The 17,679-nt window shown below is 49.2% G+C and overlaps 6 protein-coding genes across 12 annotated transcripts; 2 read left to right on the top strand and 4 right to left on the bottom strand.

Annotated features, from left to right (window-relative positions):
- Positions 1–398: 398 nt before the first annotated feature.
- FVEG_00540 (F-type H+-transporting ATPase subunit G) lies at positions 399–1,703 on the bottom strand. The gene is made up of 3 exons (XM_018887061.1): positions 1,225–1,703; positions 1,080–1,164; positions 399–1,023 (listed from the first exon to the last, which is right to left on the bottom strand). The coding sequence occupies exons 1-3, from the start codon at positions 1,499–1,501 to the stop codon at positions 792–794; spliced, it is 594 nt and encodes a 197-aa protein (XP_018742760.1). The 5' UTR covers positions 1,502–1,703; the 3' UTR covers positions 399–791.
- Positions 1,704–1,911: 208 nt separating this feature from the next.
- On the bottom strand, positions 1,912–3,788 carry FVEG_00541 (L-iditol 2-dehydrogenase). The gene is made up of 3 exons (XM_018887062.1): positions 3,357–3,788; positions 3,060–3,307; positions 1,912–3,004 (listed from the first exon to the last, which is right to left on the bottom strand). The coding sequence occupies exons 2-3, from the start codon at positions 3,254–3,256 to the stop codon at positions 2,074–2,076; spliced, it is 1,128 nt and encodes a 375-aa protein (XP_018742761.1). The 5' UTR covers positions 3,257–3,307; positions 3,357–3,788; the 3' UTR covers positions 1,912–2,073.
- Positions 3,789–5,340: 1,552 nt separating this feature from the next.
- FVEG_00542 (Fe/S biogenesis protein NfuA) lies at positions 5,341–6,307 on the bottom strand (the record flags this gene model as incomplete). Its single annotated transcript, XM_018887063.1, has 2 exons — positions 5,341–5,463; positions 5,519–6,307. The coding sequence occupies 2 exons, from the start codon at positions 6,305–6,307 to the stop codon at positions 5,341–5,343; spliced, it is 912 nt and encodes a 303-aa protein (XP_018742762.1).
- A 335-nt stretch (positions 6,308–6,642) lies between these two features.
- On the top strand, positions 6,643–10,368 carry FVEG_00543 (hypothetical protein). The gene is made up of 3 exons (XM_018887064.1): positions 6,643–7,036; positions 7,090–7,740; positions 7,835–10,368. The coding sequence occupies exons 1-2, from the start codon at positions 6,864–6,866 to the stop codon at positions 7,616–7,618; spliced, it is 702 nt and encodes a 233-aa protein (XP_018742763.1). The 5' UTR covers positions 6,643–6,863; the 3' UTR covers positions 7,619–7,740; positions 7,835–10,368.
- Positions 6,744–9,497, bottom strand: FVEG_00544 (hypothetical protein). The gene has a single exon (XM_018887065.1). It carries the CDS (start codon positions 9,448–9,450, stop codon positions 7,813–7,815), a length of 1,638 nt encoding a protein of 545 aa, XP_018742764.1. The 5' UTR covers positions 9,451–9,497; the 3' UTR covers positions 6,744–7,812.
- A 2,455-nt stretch (positions 10,369–12,823) lies between the features above and the next one.
- On the top strand, positions 12,824–17,614 carry FVEG_00545 (hypothetical protein). Of its 7 annotated transcripts, none has more exons than XM_018887072.1 (6): positions 12,824–13,341; positions 13,496–13,872; positions 14,218–15,074; positions 15,129–15,338; positions 15,391–17,153; positions 17,207–17,614. In XM_018887072.1, the coding sequence occupies exons 3-6, from the start codon at positions 14,768–14,770 to the stop codon at positions 17,294–17,296; spliced, it is 2,370 nt and encodes a 789-aa protein (XP_018742771.1). In that variant the 5' UTR covers positions 12,824–13,341; positions 13,496–13,872; positions 14,218–14,767; the 3' UTR covers positions 17,297–17,614. The 7 variants fall into 7 exon arrangements, with proteins under 7 accessions (XP_018742771.1, XP_018742769.1, XP_018742766.1 ...); XM_018887070.1 differs by having other exon boundaries at positions 12,824–13,377; XM_018887067.1 differs by having other exon boundaries at positions 12,835–13,341; positions 13,496–14,609; positions 14,750–15,074.
- Positions 17,615–17,679: the final 65 nt, after the last annotated feature.

Below are 17,679 nucleotides of genomic sequence, written 5' to 3'. Positions count from 1 at the left end.
TGCGAACTGAGTTTGCTCGTGCGATTCCGGCGTCCTTTTGCACAGGAAACAGGGTACGTACTGAAAGACATCTGTAGTCTCCAACGGAATTATCAGTATCGATCAAGAAGACCTTGAACGAACTCAACTGCGGTCATGCCGACCCATTTCTCGACTTACACTCGAATCCTAGGACTCACCAAATGAGTCATTACTCTTAGTTATGAAACTAAGCAACAGGCTTATCTAGTGAAAATTCCATAAATCAAGTTACTGTCTTGAAGATGAAAATTGAAGTCTCTGGGCAAAGCAATAGCAATAGCAATAGCTCGTCCTAGAAGATCCCGATCGTACCTTAGGTAACCTAAGTCATCTCAATTAGGCCACACTGAAGCAGGTCACCTATGGTATTTGTTAAATGGTGTTAGGAGACTAGGCTCATGATATGTTATGTCAGTAACTAGGAAAACTGCAATAAGGAACATGAGATCTATCACAGGAAGGCTCATACAGTAATTATATATCATTGTTGAAAGCTGTCCACGAAGGGGACAGCCCGCCAAAGGCTGGTTGATGTACAGTTCTACAAAAGAAAAGTGCTCAGAGGACAAACATCACAGACCCAGTGAGACCGGTATTCCCAGGTCTCCCAGTTTTCAACTCCCCCCCAAACAGACGGTCTCCAACCAGCCCTTTTCAGGCGTCCTCGGCAGGGGAGAACCAAGTCTAAAGCCCACCCATCCTTATTTGTTATCACATCGCCCGGCACTCATCAATCTTTACAACTTCTGCACCTACTACAAGAGACACATTTAGTGGTGGGAAGAGGCCTCGCCACGGTAGCCAACAAGCTTAAATCGTCCAATAATCTCACCGACGGTGAAAAAGCCGAGGACCTCAGCTGCGATAACACCACCAGTGGCGAGCTGAGCAGGGCCGATATTCCGTACCTGCTGGATGGCGTTCTGAGAGGACTGGATGATGGTACGGTTCTGGATGGACTTGATGATGCTCTGGTATGTGTTCTGGAAGGTGGCCAGGTTGCTGTGGGATGTAAATTAGTCGATGCCCCGCCATAAGTAAGGCTTGTGTGAACTCACGGAGGGCTCATCTTCTGGTTATGGAAGACAAACTTGCCGAGCTCGAGGGCGACTTTGGAGTAGTAAACGACGAAGGGGACTTGTCCTGTATTACAATGTCAGCATTCAAAGGCCGCCGGTTGCTATTTTGTAATGATCCACGAACGCTCAATGAAGCCGATGACCTTGCCCGTTCGTCCGCCAACCTTGCCCAGAGTGCTGGCAACGCCCTTGGCGTAACCAGCAATAGCAGGACCAGCAGCAGTTGTGACACGCGACAGGCCTTCCTGGGCCCTTGAGGCAGCCAGCTTAGCATTCTCGGTGGCTTTGGAAGCAGCCTGCTTTGCGTTCTCGGTGGCCTTCTGGGTGGCGGTGCTCTCGAAACGTCGGGCGGCGACGCGGAGAGCGGGCGAACGGAGCATGGGACGAGCGAGAGAAGACATGGTGACGGCTGAGGCAGTAAAAGAGTGCGAGGTGCCTCGTAGATTCGAAATCGGAGCTCCGTGGAGTAAAAAGACCGGCGGCGGGTGGTCAATTGATGGAGTCGAAGCTGGGTCTTGATCTTGAGTGAGGTCGTCTGAGGGAGAAAAAAAGCTCGGAAGAACTCGCTGGATGGTGGTTGTAGCCGACGGCTTGAGCCGCTAGACCGTTTTCGGACTTGCTAGCCGCGCTGCCGCTGGATGGCCAAGAACACCAGTGAATTGTTTTTTATATCTTCCCAAATGAACTGCTTTGAGGACAACAGTCAAAGTCGTTGATTTCCTTATCCTGAATTCAAGCATACGGATGGCCCATTCGACATATTCACATCCAGTATCTGTTGTATTCGACTCCACAAGCATTCATACTCGCAATTCACATCATCAGTTCGTCGCCCAAAGTTCTTCACCAAATTTCATATTCTCGTGTCTATATCCCAAATAGAGGCTATCTGTACGGTCTTCTAACGGACCAGCGCCTAGAAATCAATAACATACGCCGAGCACCAAGTTTATATTGATTATTACTCCCTTTTTCAATCCAAGCTCTGGATCATGACCTTGATGGCCCCGCTCTTGGCATCTGCCGACGTCTCAAACGCCTTGATGGCATCCTCAAGCTTGAACTTGTGAGTGACGAGCTTTGAGAGGTCAACTACGTTGTTCTCAACCAAGCGGATAGCTCTGGGCCAGGTGTTACAATAACGGTACTGTAGCTGAATGTCGACTTCCCGTACACTTGCGCGCATGAAGGGGATGTTGATCTCGTTCTTTCCGACGCCAATGATAAACACCTTACCGCCAAACTTAACTGACCAGACGGCAGCGGCAATGCTACTTTCGACACCGGTGCACTCCAGAGCAACACTGGGCTCGATACCTCCAAAGGTCTTGACAATTGCTTTGGCAGAATCCTCAGCTGACTGTCGCTCGACCTTGTGTGTAATCACGCGAGGGCAGAGCTCTTTAGCAAATGCCAGCCGGCTCTCTGAAATGTCCGTGATGACGATAGGAGAAGCACCTGCGGCAGCACAGCACTGAAGGGTGATCAACCCGATAGGTCCAGCACCGCAAATCAGGACGGGGTCTCCCAGGGCGACCTGGGCTCTCTGCATGCCAGCAAGGGCAACACTGAGGGGCTCGAGGAGAGCGCCGTTCTCAAAAGACATATTTCCAATCTTATGACACCAGACAGCCGGGTGGTTGATATATCGGCGCAACATGCCAGGAACAGGTGGTGTTGACAGGAATAGGACGCTCTCACAACCATTGTATCGGCCAGTAAGGCAGGGCTCGCAGGTACCGCAGGGGATATTTGGCTCGACAGCGACCCTGTCGCCAACCTTGAGATGGCTGACAGACGGGTGCACAGCGATCACCTCGCCGGCCGACTCATGGCCCAGGATGTGGTCGCCCTCTACAATCATAGGACCGATGCAACCAGCATGCCAGAAGTGAACATCGGAGCTATACCCTGGTCAGCGATCGCTCTAGGTTAGGCGGGGTCAGAACATCAACTTACCCGCAGATACCAGTGCTGCGGATAGCAACACTGACCTCGCCGTGCTTCAAGTCGGAGCCGGACTTGACGGCTTCAGCAGAGGGTTCAGCAGCCGTTACCCAGAGATCATGGTTGGGGTTGGTGTAAACGCCAATGTTAGGCTTGAGAGTCGTCTTGACGTCTGCGACCCCATTTCCTTCGACTGCTGAAGGGCTCATGGTGGGCGATGTGTGTGTTTTACTTCGTGCGACTGGAGTCTGATATCGGTGCTGTGAGTTCAAGAAAGGCTTAAAGAAGACACAAGTCGAGGTAACGAACCCGTCCAGACCAAGGCGCAAAGGGTCTTTTTAAATCATACCCATTCCTCCCACGGAGAAAAATTTGGGGTCATGCGCACTGCTATCGCCCGGTATATGTTTGGTTGCCTGGTACCAAGGCAAATTTGATTCCCCACGTTGAAACAATAACGCAGGGCCTCGAGATCCGGACACGCCAACAGCTCTCGCACGTCGCTCTATGAGGGGATTGTGGGGTTTGCCTCGGTGGAGGCTGTATCACCCACTGCATCTTGACTCCCGCACCAATCACAGAAACAGGATCCGACAATCCCAAGACGCCATCCCACTGCAACGGGCTTCTAGTGCAGAGTGGCTTCTCTTCAGCTAAGTTCAATTCGCGGTTGAATTCATTCTCCAGCTTTTTGCCGGTCGCTTTACAAGCTTCTTCTGGATAGATATCCGGGCCATGTCTTATCGGTTACTGTGCTTGATTGTATGTACTTGGAGTCCAGAGCAGAGGAGCGAGATACCTACATGCATGGTCATCCTCAAGGGTTCCCGGCACATTATTGCAGGGCTTTCTTTCGCTATTAGTTAGGTGCTGCATCATGAAAATGATGCCGGCGGCTCTCCGGCCCTCCATGTCCATCCACAGCTGGAACGCAGAATCGTCGACATCGACTTGTGACATTCTCCCGGCGGAGCCAAGGGTATTTAGGGCGGCTCTTAACTGGTACGGCTAATCCAGCAGTTGGAGCTGTCGGCGGGTCCAAAATTAATATCCAATTCTAGTAGTTTATTATCTGACCCAACGTTACTCTTTTAATCAGTGTTACGCCGAAAATAAACCCTGCCCGAGAGCTTCCAGATCGCGTCAACCGGGCCAATTGCAGTGTCCTCAAGCATTTCGCGACGCTTTTTCTTCGGATCCATAGCATCTAGCGTGTGCTTCTCAGAGACCCAAGACCCAAAGTCTTGGTGGACCAGGTAGTCAATGTTTGTGGGGGATGGTCTATCGCTGCTGGGGTCCCCTACAGCTCTTTGCGGATCTTTTTTTGGACATTTCAAAGTCATAAGAACATCTGAAATCTCGTAAAGTCAGCTGCCAACTTCTCAAGCCCGTCGTTCCTGGAAGGCTGCTGTCAATTGATGTCCAGGCACCGTTGACCGTACAAAGACAAGCAAGGAGGTAGTGAGCTCAATGCGCCGGCATCTGCGTTCACATCCGCGTATAAGACTCGTTGACGGCAATTTCAACCCCCGCCAATACCCCAACGACTTACAGATATTCCTTTGGAACATCCCGGTGCTCTCATAGACTCTTCGAAACGTCACACTACGTATGTCAAAGCCAGATACTCACTGTCCAATTCAGGCACGGCACCCCTGTTCGCTTGTCAACCGCGAGTCTCCCGATAAACAAAAGGTGGCCGTCTTGTAATATATGGATCGTATACAAAACAACCCAACCAGTCAGTGTTCGTCAAAGCGCACGAACGCAGTACGGCCTCCAAATATTGCTGGCACGGCGAAGGTGCCATATCTCTCACAGCAATGTATTCCCAAAGCGTCAGCTTTAGGCTGATCTCCGATATCTGTTTCCACCAACCCTTTTGCTTCAAAGAACGAAACGTCAACTAATCCGATCTTTTCTGGAAATCCTGTCGTCCATCTCGAGAGCTCCTGCAGTAATGGGCATAGCACGGTAGCAGCGGCATTCTCGTGATACGACTATCCCTGGCTTGTTCAAAGGGGTTATATGCTCTATTTTCAGTTGGGATTAGCCCTCAGCTAGATCCGATACTGCACAGCAACTCCGCTCTCAAAAATAGGCCACAGGGCCGATATGCCGTGCGTGCGCATTTCCAGTCACAAGAAGTCTTGATCGAACATCGAATCGTGATCAGAGGCATTCCCCCAGCGCTTTACAACGGTGAGATAGGCGAGGGGATAGATTCCGTGGGTATCATCAAATTGCCACCAATATCATCATACATATAAGGATAATCCTTGTTTTAGCCATTCTATGCTGCCGAACTGACAGTGCCCTTTTGCTGCCTGAGCTTTTCCTCGAACTTTTCGAACTCTTGCAAAGCAATTTCCTCCTCTTGATCCATTACTTGCTTAACACCTTTGACCTCCTCAATCTATGAGTTACGTTAGCCTCAGACAGCACGGCGTAAGTCATAAGTGGGAACTTACATAATGCATCAACATGCCCTCAATTCCATTCTTGAGGGTGACAGTGCTAGAATCGCACGTACGACAAGCACCTCGTAACCGGAGATGCACATAACCCTCATCATCAAAACCTCGAAAATCAATGTCGCCGCCATCCTCCTGGATAGCTGGTCGAATTCGTGTCTCGAGAAGCTCTTTGATCATACCAACAACCTCACTGTCATCTTCGTTGTATGCAAGGCTATCCTCCTCCTCGGCCGCATCGCCATCCCTGCGTTCGGAGACAGTGACTATCTTCTCTCCTGCAGTGATGGCTTCTGTGATGAGGGCAAAAATTTCCGGTCGAATGTGTGCCCAATTGGCATCTGCAGCCTTCGTAACAGTAATGAAATCGGCGCCGTAGAATACTGACGTAACTCCATCGATGTTCATGAGCTTGGCAGCGAGTGGAGAAGGATATGGCGGAGAAATGGTTGCCCGGGGGTTGAGATACTCAATGAAAGGCGTAGAGAATTCCTCGGGCACAACTCGATGATTCGGTAGAAACTTGAGGGCATCTGGGTTCGGGGTGTTCTCCGTCTGGATGAAGATGGTTCGGATCCCGCTACCGACACCGGCGAGGCTTGGTATGGCTGTTGGAATATTGCGCTGTCGCTGTGCAAGGGGTCGTGTAGAATGAGAACCGACAAGAAGTTGTGATCGGACGGTACTGACTGAACGAGTCCATCGCTCAATTCCTCGGCAAGATGACTCTGCGACGGGCCGAGCGACAGCGGCCAATGTCCGTGACATGGCTCTGGAAGTTGCCATGACGTAGGCTCCGAAAATAGATATATCAAAGAAAGGATGCTACCGGTTTGATTTTAATTAGAGGACAAGATTCAAGAAAACTGGCGCGTTTTTTTTTTTTTTTTTTGGTCAAGAAACAAATTGAGAAGGGAGACAGGCTAGTTTCGGCGTTGACGGGTATGTTATGCTATAGCAACTTTTCGCCGTCCCAACTTGATATTTTCGTTAAAACTCACTCACCGAGCTGTGATAGGTCCGAGCATTACTAATGCGTGAGCTACCTATGATGCAAGGGCAAATTTAAAGTCCCGATGGAAGTGCACGGACCAGCATTCTACCTCTAATTTTTTTGTTTTCTTTCTTCTTCTTTTTGCTTGCAATTGCTGGGGTCCAAAATGTCAGCGGGTAATGACGCGGGGCGATAGACCCCTTAGAGCTGACACTTTTTGTACCTTTTCTCCCTTTTCGTACACCGTACAGTACCTTTACCTTACCTTGGGTTCCATCACATTAGTTTCCTTTCACCTTAATTAAGGTACCTTTCCATAAAACTGTAGTACTTGACCGAAGAATCACAATGTCAGAGCCTCAGGGAAAAGATGAGCTACCAGCCCAACATCCAGAAGATACTGCTACGCCAACTGAAGCAAAAGATGGCGATAACGCGACAACAAAACCAGATCCTTCACTATGTGGTATATGTGAAGTGAATCCCCCAAAATACAAGTGCCCAAGGTGTCGCCTTCCATAGTAAGTTTCACCTCTCAGTTGGTACCCTAGTCAGTGGCTGACCATTGTCAAAGCTGTTCCGTTGCTTGCAACAAGATCCATCGCGAAAATCACCCTCCTGATCCCGAGCCAGCAACAATACCAGCAGCGCCTCCGTCGGCACTCTCCAGGTCGCAAGCAACACCACTGCCTCAGCCCCCCGACCCCTCGAATCCCTTTCAGGCCCTCGAAAGCTCAGAGAAGCTTCGTCTTCTCTTTCGCAAATATCCAGGCCTTCCCGATCAGCTCCGCAGAATAGATGCTGCCACGCTTCCACCTCCTGAGGCCAAGCCTGCCATCCCTGCTTCCCTCCTCAAGGGCCTGCCACCAAAGCAAGAAGCTTGGAACCATGACATTGGTATTCAGAACGGAAAAGAGGCTTTGCGCAAGGCTCGTCGCGCGGATGGTGAGCAGGGCGACGCTATACGCGAGTATTCAGAACTTATCCTTCACTTAATGAACGCTGAGAGTGCACAGACGGATGTCGACAATATCATTCGGCAGAAAATGGCACAAGAAGATACAAAACTCATCGAGCGCTTGATGGCGCAAGAAAAGCGTTAGGCTTCCGCTTTAGTTCGAATCATATCTCACATAACACTGAAGATGCTTTTTTGAATGCGAAGGTCGTATATTAATATTTTCCTTCATGTTTGGTATGGGTCAGTATGTTACAATAATCATTGGTGAGTTATCTTTGCTCTTCCATATGTCATCCACCCGTCAAATTACCCTAGTCATTCGCATTCTTTCCCTCACTAATGCATGAATCGCCTCAAGAACCCAGACTTGGGTGACTTTGGAGAAACAGATGACTGTGAGTTCGTCTTGGTAAAATTGGAGCCCTGGTCCTCGGCGTTGGGCTTCTGCTGGCTCAAACTAGTCTTTCGATGTTTGAGGCCTCCCCACTTCGAATCTCGTCGAACCTTGACTGGTTGGTCACTCTGAGACCAGTCCACCCGGTGTATCTCAGCCGCGTGCTGAGGGTTGGGGATGTTCACAAAGCTACCCCTCCGCGAACAAGAAGTGGCTGCACTAGTCTCAGACCCTCGACGGTTAGGCGAAGTGTTGATACCAAACTCTTGCTTAAAAGGAGTTGCTGGGCCAGACTCGCGTACAAAGGGGGATGATGCATCGGAGAAGCCTGACGAGCTTGCGGACCCACGTCTCGCTGATGACGTGACGTTCCCTTGAAAGCCTCCGACACCTGTACCTATTGACTCTCGTCGGGCTTGAGGATGAGGCTGCATGTTACCCGTGCTCATTCTTCGTGATAACTCAGGTTCATTGACATTCCAAAGCATGGAATTACGGGCAGTTTGTCTCTTGCGTTGGGCTGACACTTTATCCAGCTCAGTGCCTCCCATCCTCGCAACGTTGCTGGCGCTAGTTGGCCTTCCGCTGCAGAGACTCTGTGCTCTTCTATACTGCCTATTGTATTCTTGCAGTGATATGGTGCCATTATTCATGGGGTGGGGGCCGGGAGCAGGTCTCATTCCTTTGGGTGAAGCTTTCTGAGTGAGGGGCTCGACTGTTGTGGTGCGAGCAAACTGTTGCGCTGCCACCTGAGGAACATGCTTGTAACGAGCAGGCTTCTGAACAGCCTCCTCTGTCTGCTTCCGCGGTTCATCGGTGTAGTTCGAGCCTCTGAAGCGGAACGCGTCAAAAAAGCTGCCACGACGTGGCGGCTTTGCGGACAAAGGCGAACTAGTTTTATCATCAGTCTTCTCTTTCCTGAAGACTCTCGATGAAACGGGGGTGGGAATCGATAGCGACGCATGTGCTGGCTGAATAGTCCGAGGAGACAAAGCACCCATACTTGTTGCAGATAATGGGGGCCGGAGTGAGTCCTCTGTATGAACTGGACGACGAGGCTGGCCTTCTTGCTCGACTGAAATATCGTTCAACTTCGCGCTCAATTTGCTGGGGTCCAATGGCTGGATCTGCAAGGCTTTTGGTCGATTCCTGGGCTTCCCAGGAGCCACTGTCGTGGGCGAAAACCGATGGCTTGGCTCCTCCATTGAAATGCCCGTCGTGTACAGCATTGTTGTAGTCATGCTGGGCAAGCTTGGTGATGGGCTTGGAGAAGGAGATATGGGATGGGATCCTAGGGGATTGAATGCCACTATGATGGCTGCAGGGTTGCTGGCCGCTGGGAGGTTGCTATATTGACAAACAAGCCTGCGTTTTACGATTCTTTGACTAGGTATGTAGGAAAACCTGTAATAGTCTTTGAGTGTACTTGACGGATATTGGGGATCTCGGCGAGATAAATGTCTCTGACTACAACTAAATGTAAACGTCGTCATGGCTACAGGTCCTTGGCAAAAGCATGACTGGACTCCAGGCCTGGCCCACTCTGGAAAACTATGAAGCCATCCGCGATGAGTGGGCATCTATCAACCAGAAGCGCCATCGTGTCGTAACTGGCTCGCGACTCGACAGCGGGCTGGGTGGACTGATCCAGCCAGAGCTTAATTTGGTTCCATTGTTATGAGCAACTAATGTCGCCTGCGTTCCTGATCGCCGAAAGGGGACAACTTCTCCAATGTAGTATTCCGCAAAAACCCTATTTCTCAGATATGGATATGGCTGCTTTTAGAAATAGCCCACACAAACAGGACGATTGATAGATTTTTGGAGTATCCAGCTACACGGGTTGGATCAACGTCATTTACTATTTTTGGCAAGACATTAGCAGTTATTGGATCTCGTGACAGAGCCAATGTCATAAATAGTGGACGTCACCAAAGACTAGATATTTCAATTCTCGAGGGACTTGTCACGACGACATACCTTGGGTCTCGAAGTGGCCGAACATGCTCTCTACACATTGCTGCAGCTGGGGAATGATGTTGACGTTGATGGAATTCCAGTCGGAGGGGCCAGAACTGCAAGGACACTGAGTCGAACCAACAGAGATTGAGTGCCACTCCTCCAAGACAATGGCCAGTCAAAGGTCGGGTCCAAAGGATCAGACATGTCAGAGTTTCTTCACCCGAAGATGCAGATCCAATATTGATTTGTTCCTATGATACCTACCTACCTATGTAGATCGCCATATGCATGGTTTGTCCGTGAACAGACCCCACCATCTGGGAGGACTGGGACCTCACTTGGATTCCTCAACTTGGCAGACGGCGGCGCTACACTTTGCGGGTACGATCCATTGACGGAACTCGTAGGACGGCTCGTGCGTTTTCCGAGTTCAGAGCTCCCGCTTTTGGGCGCAGGAATGTGCCAAGCCGGCTATGACTTATATTGACTAGAATCAGACACGGGACATTGTTCTCGGAGTATTTGCAAGAGCGCAAAGCGTGGTGGAAACTTGAAGGGTCTTCTACCATACTTGTAAGTACAGGCCTCAAGGGTCTGTTTTGTTAAATTATGGATATTCCAGTCACATCAGTAATGCAATTGGCAGAAGTCTAATACGGTGTAAGCCAATTTGACCGGTTACGTTATACTGGATGCCACACCAAATATAAGATACTTCTTCTTACATATTATTTCTATAGCACAGTTAGTACCCAGTTAGCAGGTAGCTAACAAAACAGACCCTTGAGGCCTGTAGCGTAACCTTCCTGTCGGGTTTCGCCGTTGCCGAGTTATTGTTGATGGGAACAGCGTGAAACTCGAAGTAGGTATAATATTGATTGGCCTCGTCTCTCATAGCCTTCCGCCGAGATACTTAGCTCTCTAGGCTCTCTAGGCTCTGTATAGCAAATTTGACTTGAAACTGTTATATCTTGTGGTCGTTACTTTCCCCTTGTTGGTGGAGCAAGATCCTATCCATACTTATACTTAGTGAAAGGAAAAGGCTTGATTCTATTAAGCTAGCTACAGAAAGAGAGGACTGTTTATAATAGTCCTAAGGCATTCACCTGAGCTAGATTGCCTACAGCTGCCTAGATAGGCTTCCTGCATATAGGCATCTAAGGCAAATAGCAAATATATACAAACAAGGGCATCAGTTATCCAACATTTATGTTCGCACTTTTGTGTACTTGGCTGTTTCAGTAAGTGAAGTCTAGATAGGTATATTGACAATCCGCGTCACTTCGGGGGACTATTTAAAAAATGGCGTGCTCCTGTATCAGCCAGCTCAGTTAGTTGGCCAGATGATGATACCAGACAGATTGCTAAAAGTCGAGTCTCTTTTAGTTGCGAACCACCAAAGTTTATTCATTAGTGTTATCTCATGAATCGTGCCCCCAATGCCAGTGAGCCAATCTGCTAGGTGCTAGTTTGAACATCTTCTGGTCCCATAATTACGATACGCGCACGGAAAATCGTTAACAACAACCAACGTCTTCAGATACATCAGTTATTATGCCATCTAGAAGGTGCCTGTTGAGGAACCGAACTGATCTGCCTTGTTTTCCATTCCGTCCCAACAACAGAAGAAGTGTCTTGAGAATTGTTAGTAATAAGCAGTCGAGTCGTGGTCCACATACGGCAGCTGGGCGTCGGTGATATATCCTCTTACAAATTCTGTACTTTATTGCCATAGGCTTTCAGATCTCAGTCGACTGTTTGAGCTTTGAACTTAGTTGGAGAATAGAACAAGATATCAGGCTTCTGGTTGTGTCAAAGTGTCGACTGGTGAGAGTCTTGGAGTTGTGCTTGCTCTACTACCAAATGTCTCTCTAGGAGCAACAAACACTGAAGCTGAAGGATTCGGAAAATAACAAATCTTCCTCGTATGACTCTATCATTTTAGAGAATTTGAGCTCATAGGGCATGAACAATTCATGCATCAATTAAGAAGGGATCTGTGAAGGAATGTAGAAGACAGTGAAACTGACAAATGACGAGAGCTGAATGGATCAGGTGTTTCCACGGGCTCGTATTATAAAGCCCATTGCTTTGGGTTATAGTATGTTGTATGGCATCCATGAGGCTGCTCTGTAAAGAGCTGGAATCTTGTGGTGTCCAATGTAAGTTACTACCTACGCGGGAGAGGGGTGTTTTTGGGCATCAGCTTGGAGACAGAAAAGACTGTTGCGGCTATTTTTGAGCAGTAATATCATGTTAGCCTGATATAGCAGGACATCAGGGGTGATAAAATAAGGTAGACACTCTTTCCTCCCTTTAACAGATGTCTAAAAACCCCCCCCTCCCGCTACGGTAATTCAAGCACATTGATATAACTCAGTAGGTAAGGGTTGGGGATGAGCGAGTGAGGTCTAAACAATCGCTATTGGATGTCCTGGATATGAAGACCATGTGTAAGACAGAATCAACATGATGGGTGCAATGTCAGGACCCACTATCAGCACTGCTCCTTTGTGACTGGACGAAGTGGTTGTCAACCAGAAACCGGTATAACTGAACGTGAGTCTTACGATTAATAAGGTACCTACCTAGATAGGTACAGGTATGTAGAATGATCAAGTGCCAAGTACTTATGTCCCTGTTAGCTACTTAGCTAACAGGCAAATAGGTATTTGTGCACTGGCCAATAGGCAGCAAAACGCCAACACAGAACGCGGGATTGGATCCTGGGAGATGTACAATTAGAGTGCGTGAAAACCCAGAAGCCCTGGAGGCCAGTCAGTCTTGGTTGATTGGGTTCGAGGTCCTTTTTATAGAAGCAGAGAGTTGCTGACTGTCTCAGCTGAGGACAAAGACCCTTTGTTTGCGTTCCAGGAACGGTTTCGTGCCGCGCCGATGCCGACACCGTGCCGCATTCTTTTGTGGCCTGTTATATTGTTGGGGATGGTTGCTATTACCGTTGATCTTCAGCACTCAATTTAAATCAGTCCTCAGAACGACGCCGAGAAATGAGTGAGTTATTAGTTGACTTGCTTAAATCCTGCATAACGCTTTGAACCCAGTTTCCTTAACTGGAAATAGCCTGTCCAACTAGGTCTCCCGTACCGTACCTTAGACCACCCATCCGCTCCTAAAACGTTCCCTGTTCCGAGCCACAGGCTCGGTTCCAGCTCTCTCCCCTCTTTGTGCCAGATTCGACATTTCGCGCAGTCGAACTTGACGGTGTCAAGATTGATGATACCCTCTGTTCATTCCTAGGCACGCGTTCCTTGGGAGTTTTCCCCTCGTGGCTCTCCTCCGTTCCGAACCAGAGGCGTCTGCATCCGCCTACATACTGTACGCACACGCATCCACTCTTCAACCCACGACGCCGGGTCCGCTTCAGCGCGTCGTAGCGCATCCTCTCCTCCCCTCTCCTGACATCCCTTCGAGGTCCTTCTCCTCAGATTTGCACAAAGATATATCCAGTCCAGGCTGTGCTTCAACCAGCAGTATTCAATTGCAGCACTGTATGTATTTGGGCCCTTCTGGTTGCACCTTATTAGGTAGTTCTCCCGGTTGCGAACAGAATGCCATGCATTGTCACGTTGTGTAAACGCTCTTGGCTTCCGTTTTATGGCTTGAGGTTGGTCGAACTGGACTAACACGATGGGTTTCAAATAGGGTTTCGAGTACTACTCCGAGTTGGGTGTCTCAACTCTGTGAATGGGTGCATGTATTGGGTATTGCCTCAGAATAGGTAGTGGCCCGGCGTGTACCTCGAGACAAGAGCCGGGAAGACTCCAGTCTTTGTTGTTCTGATCGTTCAGTGCTTTATACTAATTCAGGTTACTGGACCCGTTCAATTTGTCTCGTTGCTGGCTGTCACCCAAAGGACGCAGTGCTTGTTTCCGCCGTATCTGCGCATCAATCCATCCCTCCCTCCCTCTCACTAGGTCGCCAAACTGCCACCAATTGGACATCGAACCAATTCATTCCGTTGGTTTCCCAAGCACGGTACTGTACAACACAGTACAGTGCAAGCCTTCCCAGTCACTAAGGTACGGTAAAGTCGTCTCCCTCCCTTGTTTGCTAGCATTTCGCTCTTCATTTAGTGTCTTCTTGTCTCTCGTTACTCAGACCTCGAGTGTTTTCATCCCTTCTCCATTCTCTCTCTCAACAGCCTACTACGGGTTTGAACCCCTGCTGTAGCTACCCTACCTTAGTCAAGCAAGCTCCACGAGTTCTTCCATCCCCGCAAGGATTTGGTCTCTCCATCTGTCATTTGCGCCTGCTGGCATCGAGTCTTCCCGTCCATGTTTAATCTCTACCACTCAGCCTAGTCGCTGAAGTTGCGACAATGCAACCCAATCATGTTGACTCACAGAAGGCTCACCCAACCTCAGGCATTGCCGCTTCAGGCCCGGCGTCCATAGACCTCGACATCGAAAGCGACTCCGATCCTTCGGCCCCGGCCAACGGCCATCGAGACTCAGTCGGTTCAATTATTGACGACCCCTTCTTCCAGACCTACGACCCCGCCGTTCAAGCGGCTGCAGTTTCCGAGGACGAGGACCAATCTGAGGGAAGTTCGGTCTACCAATCGCTAGAAGACGAGGACCACGAGCATCTTTTTCACGACACAAAGGGGCACAACTTCGGCAAACCGGCAAAGCAAGCCAGGCGCAAAAGCGGCGGCGGAAAGAAAGTGAAGCCCGACAGCGATGATAACGAACCGAGCCAACACTGGCCGCCTCCACGACGAGAATCTTTGACCGCTACACCCTCTTCGTACTGGGTATGTAACCATGTTCCATCACATGCGGCCCCACCCTAGCTATCGCGGGGCAGCGTAATGCTCAACAAACGGTCATCCGGGGTTTGGATGGTAGAGGCAGTTTTGCGACAAATGGCTGACCACAGCTTGACGCTATACAGTCCCAATCATCACCGACTATGGAAAGTTTCAACATTGCCGTCATCGGTTCCACCGGCGTTGGCAAATCATCCTTTGTCCAGCGGGTCTTGGGCCTGTCTCGCCCACCTATCTCGAATGCTTCCAGCGTCCGCATGCTGGTTGACAACAACTCTCACGCCGTAACTCTCCTCGAGCTGGACCTGGAGTATTTCGAATTGAACCCTACGCAGCCCATCCAGTGGCCAAAACAGATCAATGGGCATATCGTCCCCCGCGTCGATGCTGCTCTTATATTATATGATGTCACGAATCATGAATCCGTGCGTGAACTACCTCAGACTTTGGGTATGAAATCCATCTATTTGAATGGTTGACACTATACTAAATGTCCCATTCTAGCGGCTCTCACGAACTCTGGTTTACCCGCTAGTCTGGTGGCTTGCAAATGTGAAACCCCTGAAGCAGAATGGCAGGTCAACGCTGAAGCCATTGCGAATCATCAACTCTTCAAATCTTGTGTTTCAACCTACAAAATCTCTTCAACTGACGTTGATGTTGCCAAAACATGCCTCCACACCATCTTGAGGGCCGCAATAGCCCATCGAAGAGGCGAGTGCACAGGGAAGATTATACCGGTAGACTGTTGCTAACCATAGTATAGAAGAAAATGGCGAAACGTTCTCGCGCAGGCGAGCGCAGTCTGCTGCCAATCTGGAAGCTCCTGACGTTGGCACCGGGCGCCCCATTAGCCAACATAGCAAACATAGTCGAGCAAGCTCCGATTTCTCTTTACTAAAGGGTTTCTCCAATCCACCAATTAACGAAAACTACCGAGCACAGTCGTCCCGTAGCCCCAGGCAAGGTCATGTAGCCAACTCGAATCCCGAGGCAGGAGAACTGGGCCAAGCGCAAACACTCAATAACATGTTGAGGACTCCTGGCATTCGACTCGATAGACCCAGTACCGATTCGTTCTTGGATGTGGATGAGTCGGATGCAGAATCCTATCGATACTCCGATGACATCCCGATACTTCAAAGAAATGACGATAGCACGCTGGATAAGCAAGCGAAGATGGCAGGCGTAACATTCGATGAGCTAGTTGACCGACTTCTTGCTCCTCGCTTGACAAGAGTCGACAACAACTTCTCTGATGTTTTTCTCTGTCTTTATCGCAAGTTTGCAGCTCCTGGTGAGCTATTTACTGCCATTTTAACCCGACTGGATAAAGTGAGAGACGATAAGACAGCGCATTACCTTTCCAAGACCGCCACACAGCTCCGAATCATTGAAGTGGTCGCGAAATGGGTGTCGCTTTACCCCGGTGACTTCGCCCGCCCTCAAACTAGACGAAATTTGGAGGAGTTTATCAGGCATCTGAGTACAGAACCGATTTTCTCAATCGCAGCGCAACATATGCGACGACACCTCCAATTCAATGTCGTAGAAGATGACGATACAGGTTGGGCAAACTCGGACGAGACTAGCGATAAGCTCGCAAGCGAGATCTTGTCAAAGGACATGAACGAGCTGTCGTCGGGTGTGAGTGTGTTGACGGTGGAGTCGGATATGGACGTAAGACCATCTGGAAGCTCGGAGGTCTCTCTTGCGGACAGAAGCAGCAGTGTCTCGAGCCAGGTGCATTTTCACACGTTTGAGGACTACGAAAGAGCTGCAAGTAACCTGGAACCTACGGACAACTTACCTATGAACAAATTCCGCTACCATATATTCATGGACATCCCCGATGATGATGTTGCGGACGAGCTGACCAGAATCGACTGGATCATGTTTTCCTCAATTCGAATACGCGATTTCGTTCGACATGTCAGCCTATCCGCCTCCCAAAAAGAGCGTTGCAAGAGTTTACGGAATGTGAATCGAATGATCAACCATTTCAATCATGTTGCCAAATGGGTTGCCAACATGATACTGCTGCGGGACAAGGCCAAACATCGAGCGCTTATATTAGAGAAGTTCATGAATATTTCACTTAAGCTGCGGCAACTGAACAACTACAATGGACTGGCAGCCATTCTAGCAGGTGTGAACGGAACAGCCATTCATCGATTAAATCAGACGAGAGCACTAGTACCAGCAGAAGTCCAAAAGCGGTTTGCGCGGTTGGGCATATTGATGGGAACTCAGAAGAGTCATTTCGCCTACCGCCTAGCCTGGGAAAACTCCTCCCTCCCCCGGATTCCTTTCATTCCCCTTCATCGAAGAGACTTGGTGTCAGCGGAGGAGGGTAGCAGAACATTTGTCGGCACTGATGGTGATCGCATCAATTGGAAGAAGTTTGAGGTTCTAGGCGAGGTCCTGTTACCAATCATGAAGAGCCAGAGCACATCATACCCAAATCTAACCAAGCACGATACTGCAAGAGAACTGATTCTGGGTTGTCGCATGCCAACGGATGAAGAGGTGAGATTCAGTTGCATGATCTCCTGAGGACATAAACTAACGGAGTCATACAGGACATTTATCAGCGAAGTGTGCAAGTCGAAAGTGGCTCAGGGAATTTCGCTGAGCCGCCGAAGAAGAAGTTCCCATGGTTTGCAAAGTAATCTATCAGTTGATCGCACGGAGTTTACGGAGCACGCATGCGCACTATACTTATGGATGCAAGCATTAGGGGCATTTTATAGACTTTGTGCGCCTATTGGCTTGGACTGAACATAGCCAGATAATGATGTACACGCCTAGGATTTATGAAGTTGACTTACCCTTAGTAACTTAGTAGGGGCTCATATTTTGGACACATTCCAATGATTAGCGACTTGGCTACATCGTCTATCAACATCTCACAGCTGCCTATAGCATTTTGGATGATTGCCACATATCGATTTGTGCTTGCCTTGAATACCTGCCTTAGCAAATGTAGACTTTATCAGATCCCTCCTTCTTTCGACTGTCCCATTGGGTGTTTCTCACATTGGGTACCTGCCTT

Source organism: Fusarium verticillioides, chromosome 1 (assembly GCF_000149555.1).
Source record: "Fusarium verticillioides 7600 chromosome 1, whole genome shotgun sequence".
NCBI lineage: Eukaryota > Fungi > Ascomycota > Sordariomycetes > Hypocreales > Nectriaceae > Fusarium > Fusarium verticillioides.
Note: the sequence above shows the minus strand (reverse complement) of the source record. Positions and strands in the feature narration are given on the sequence as shown.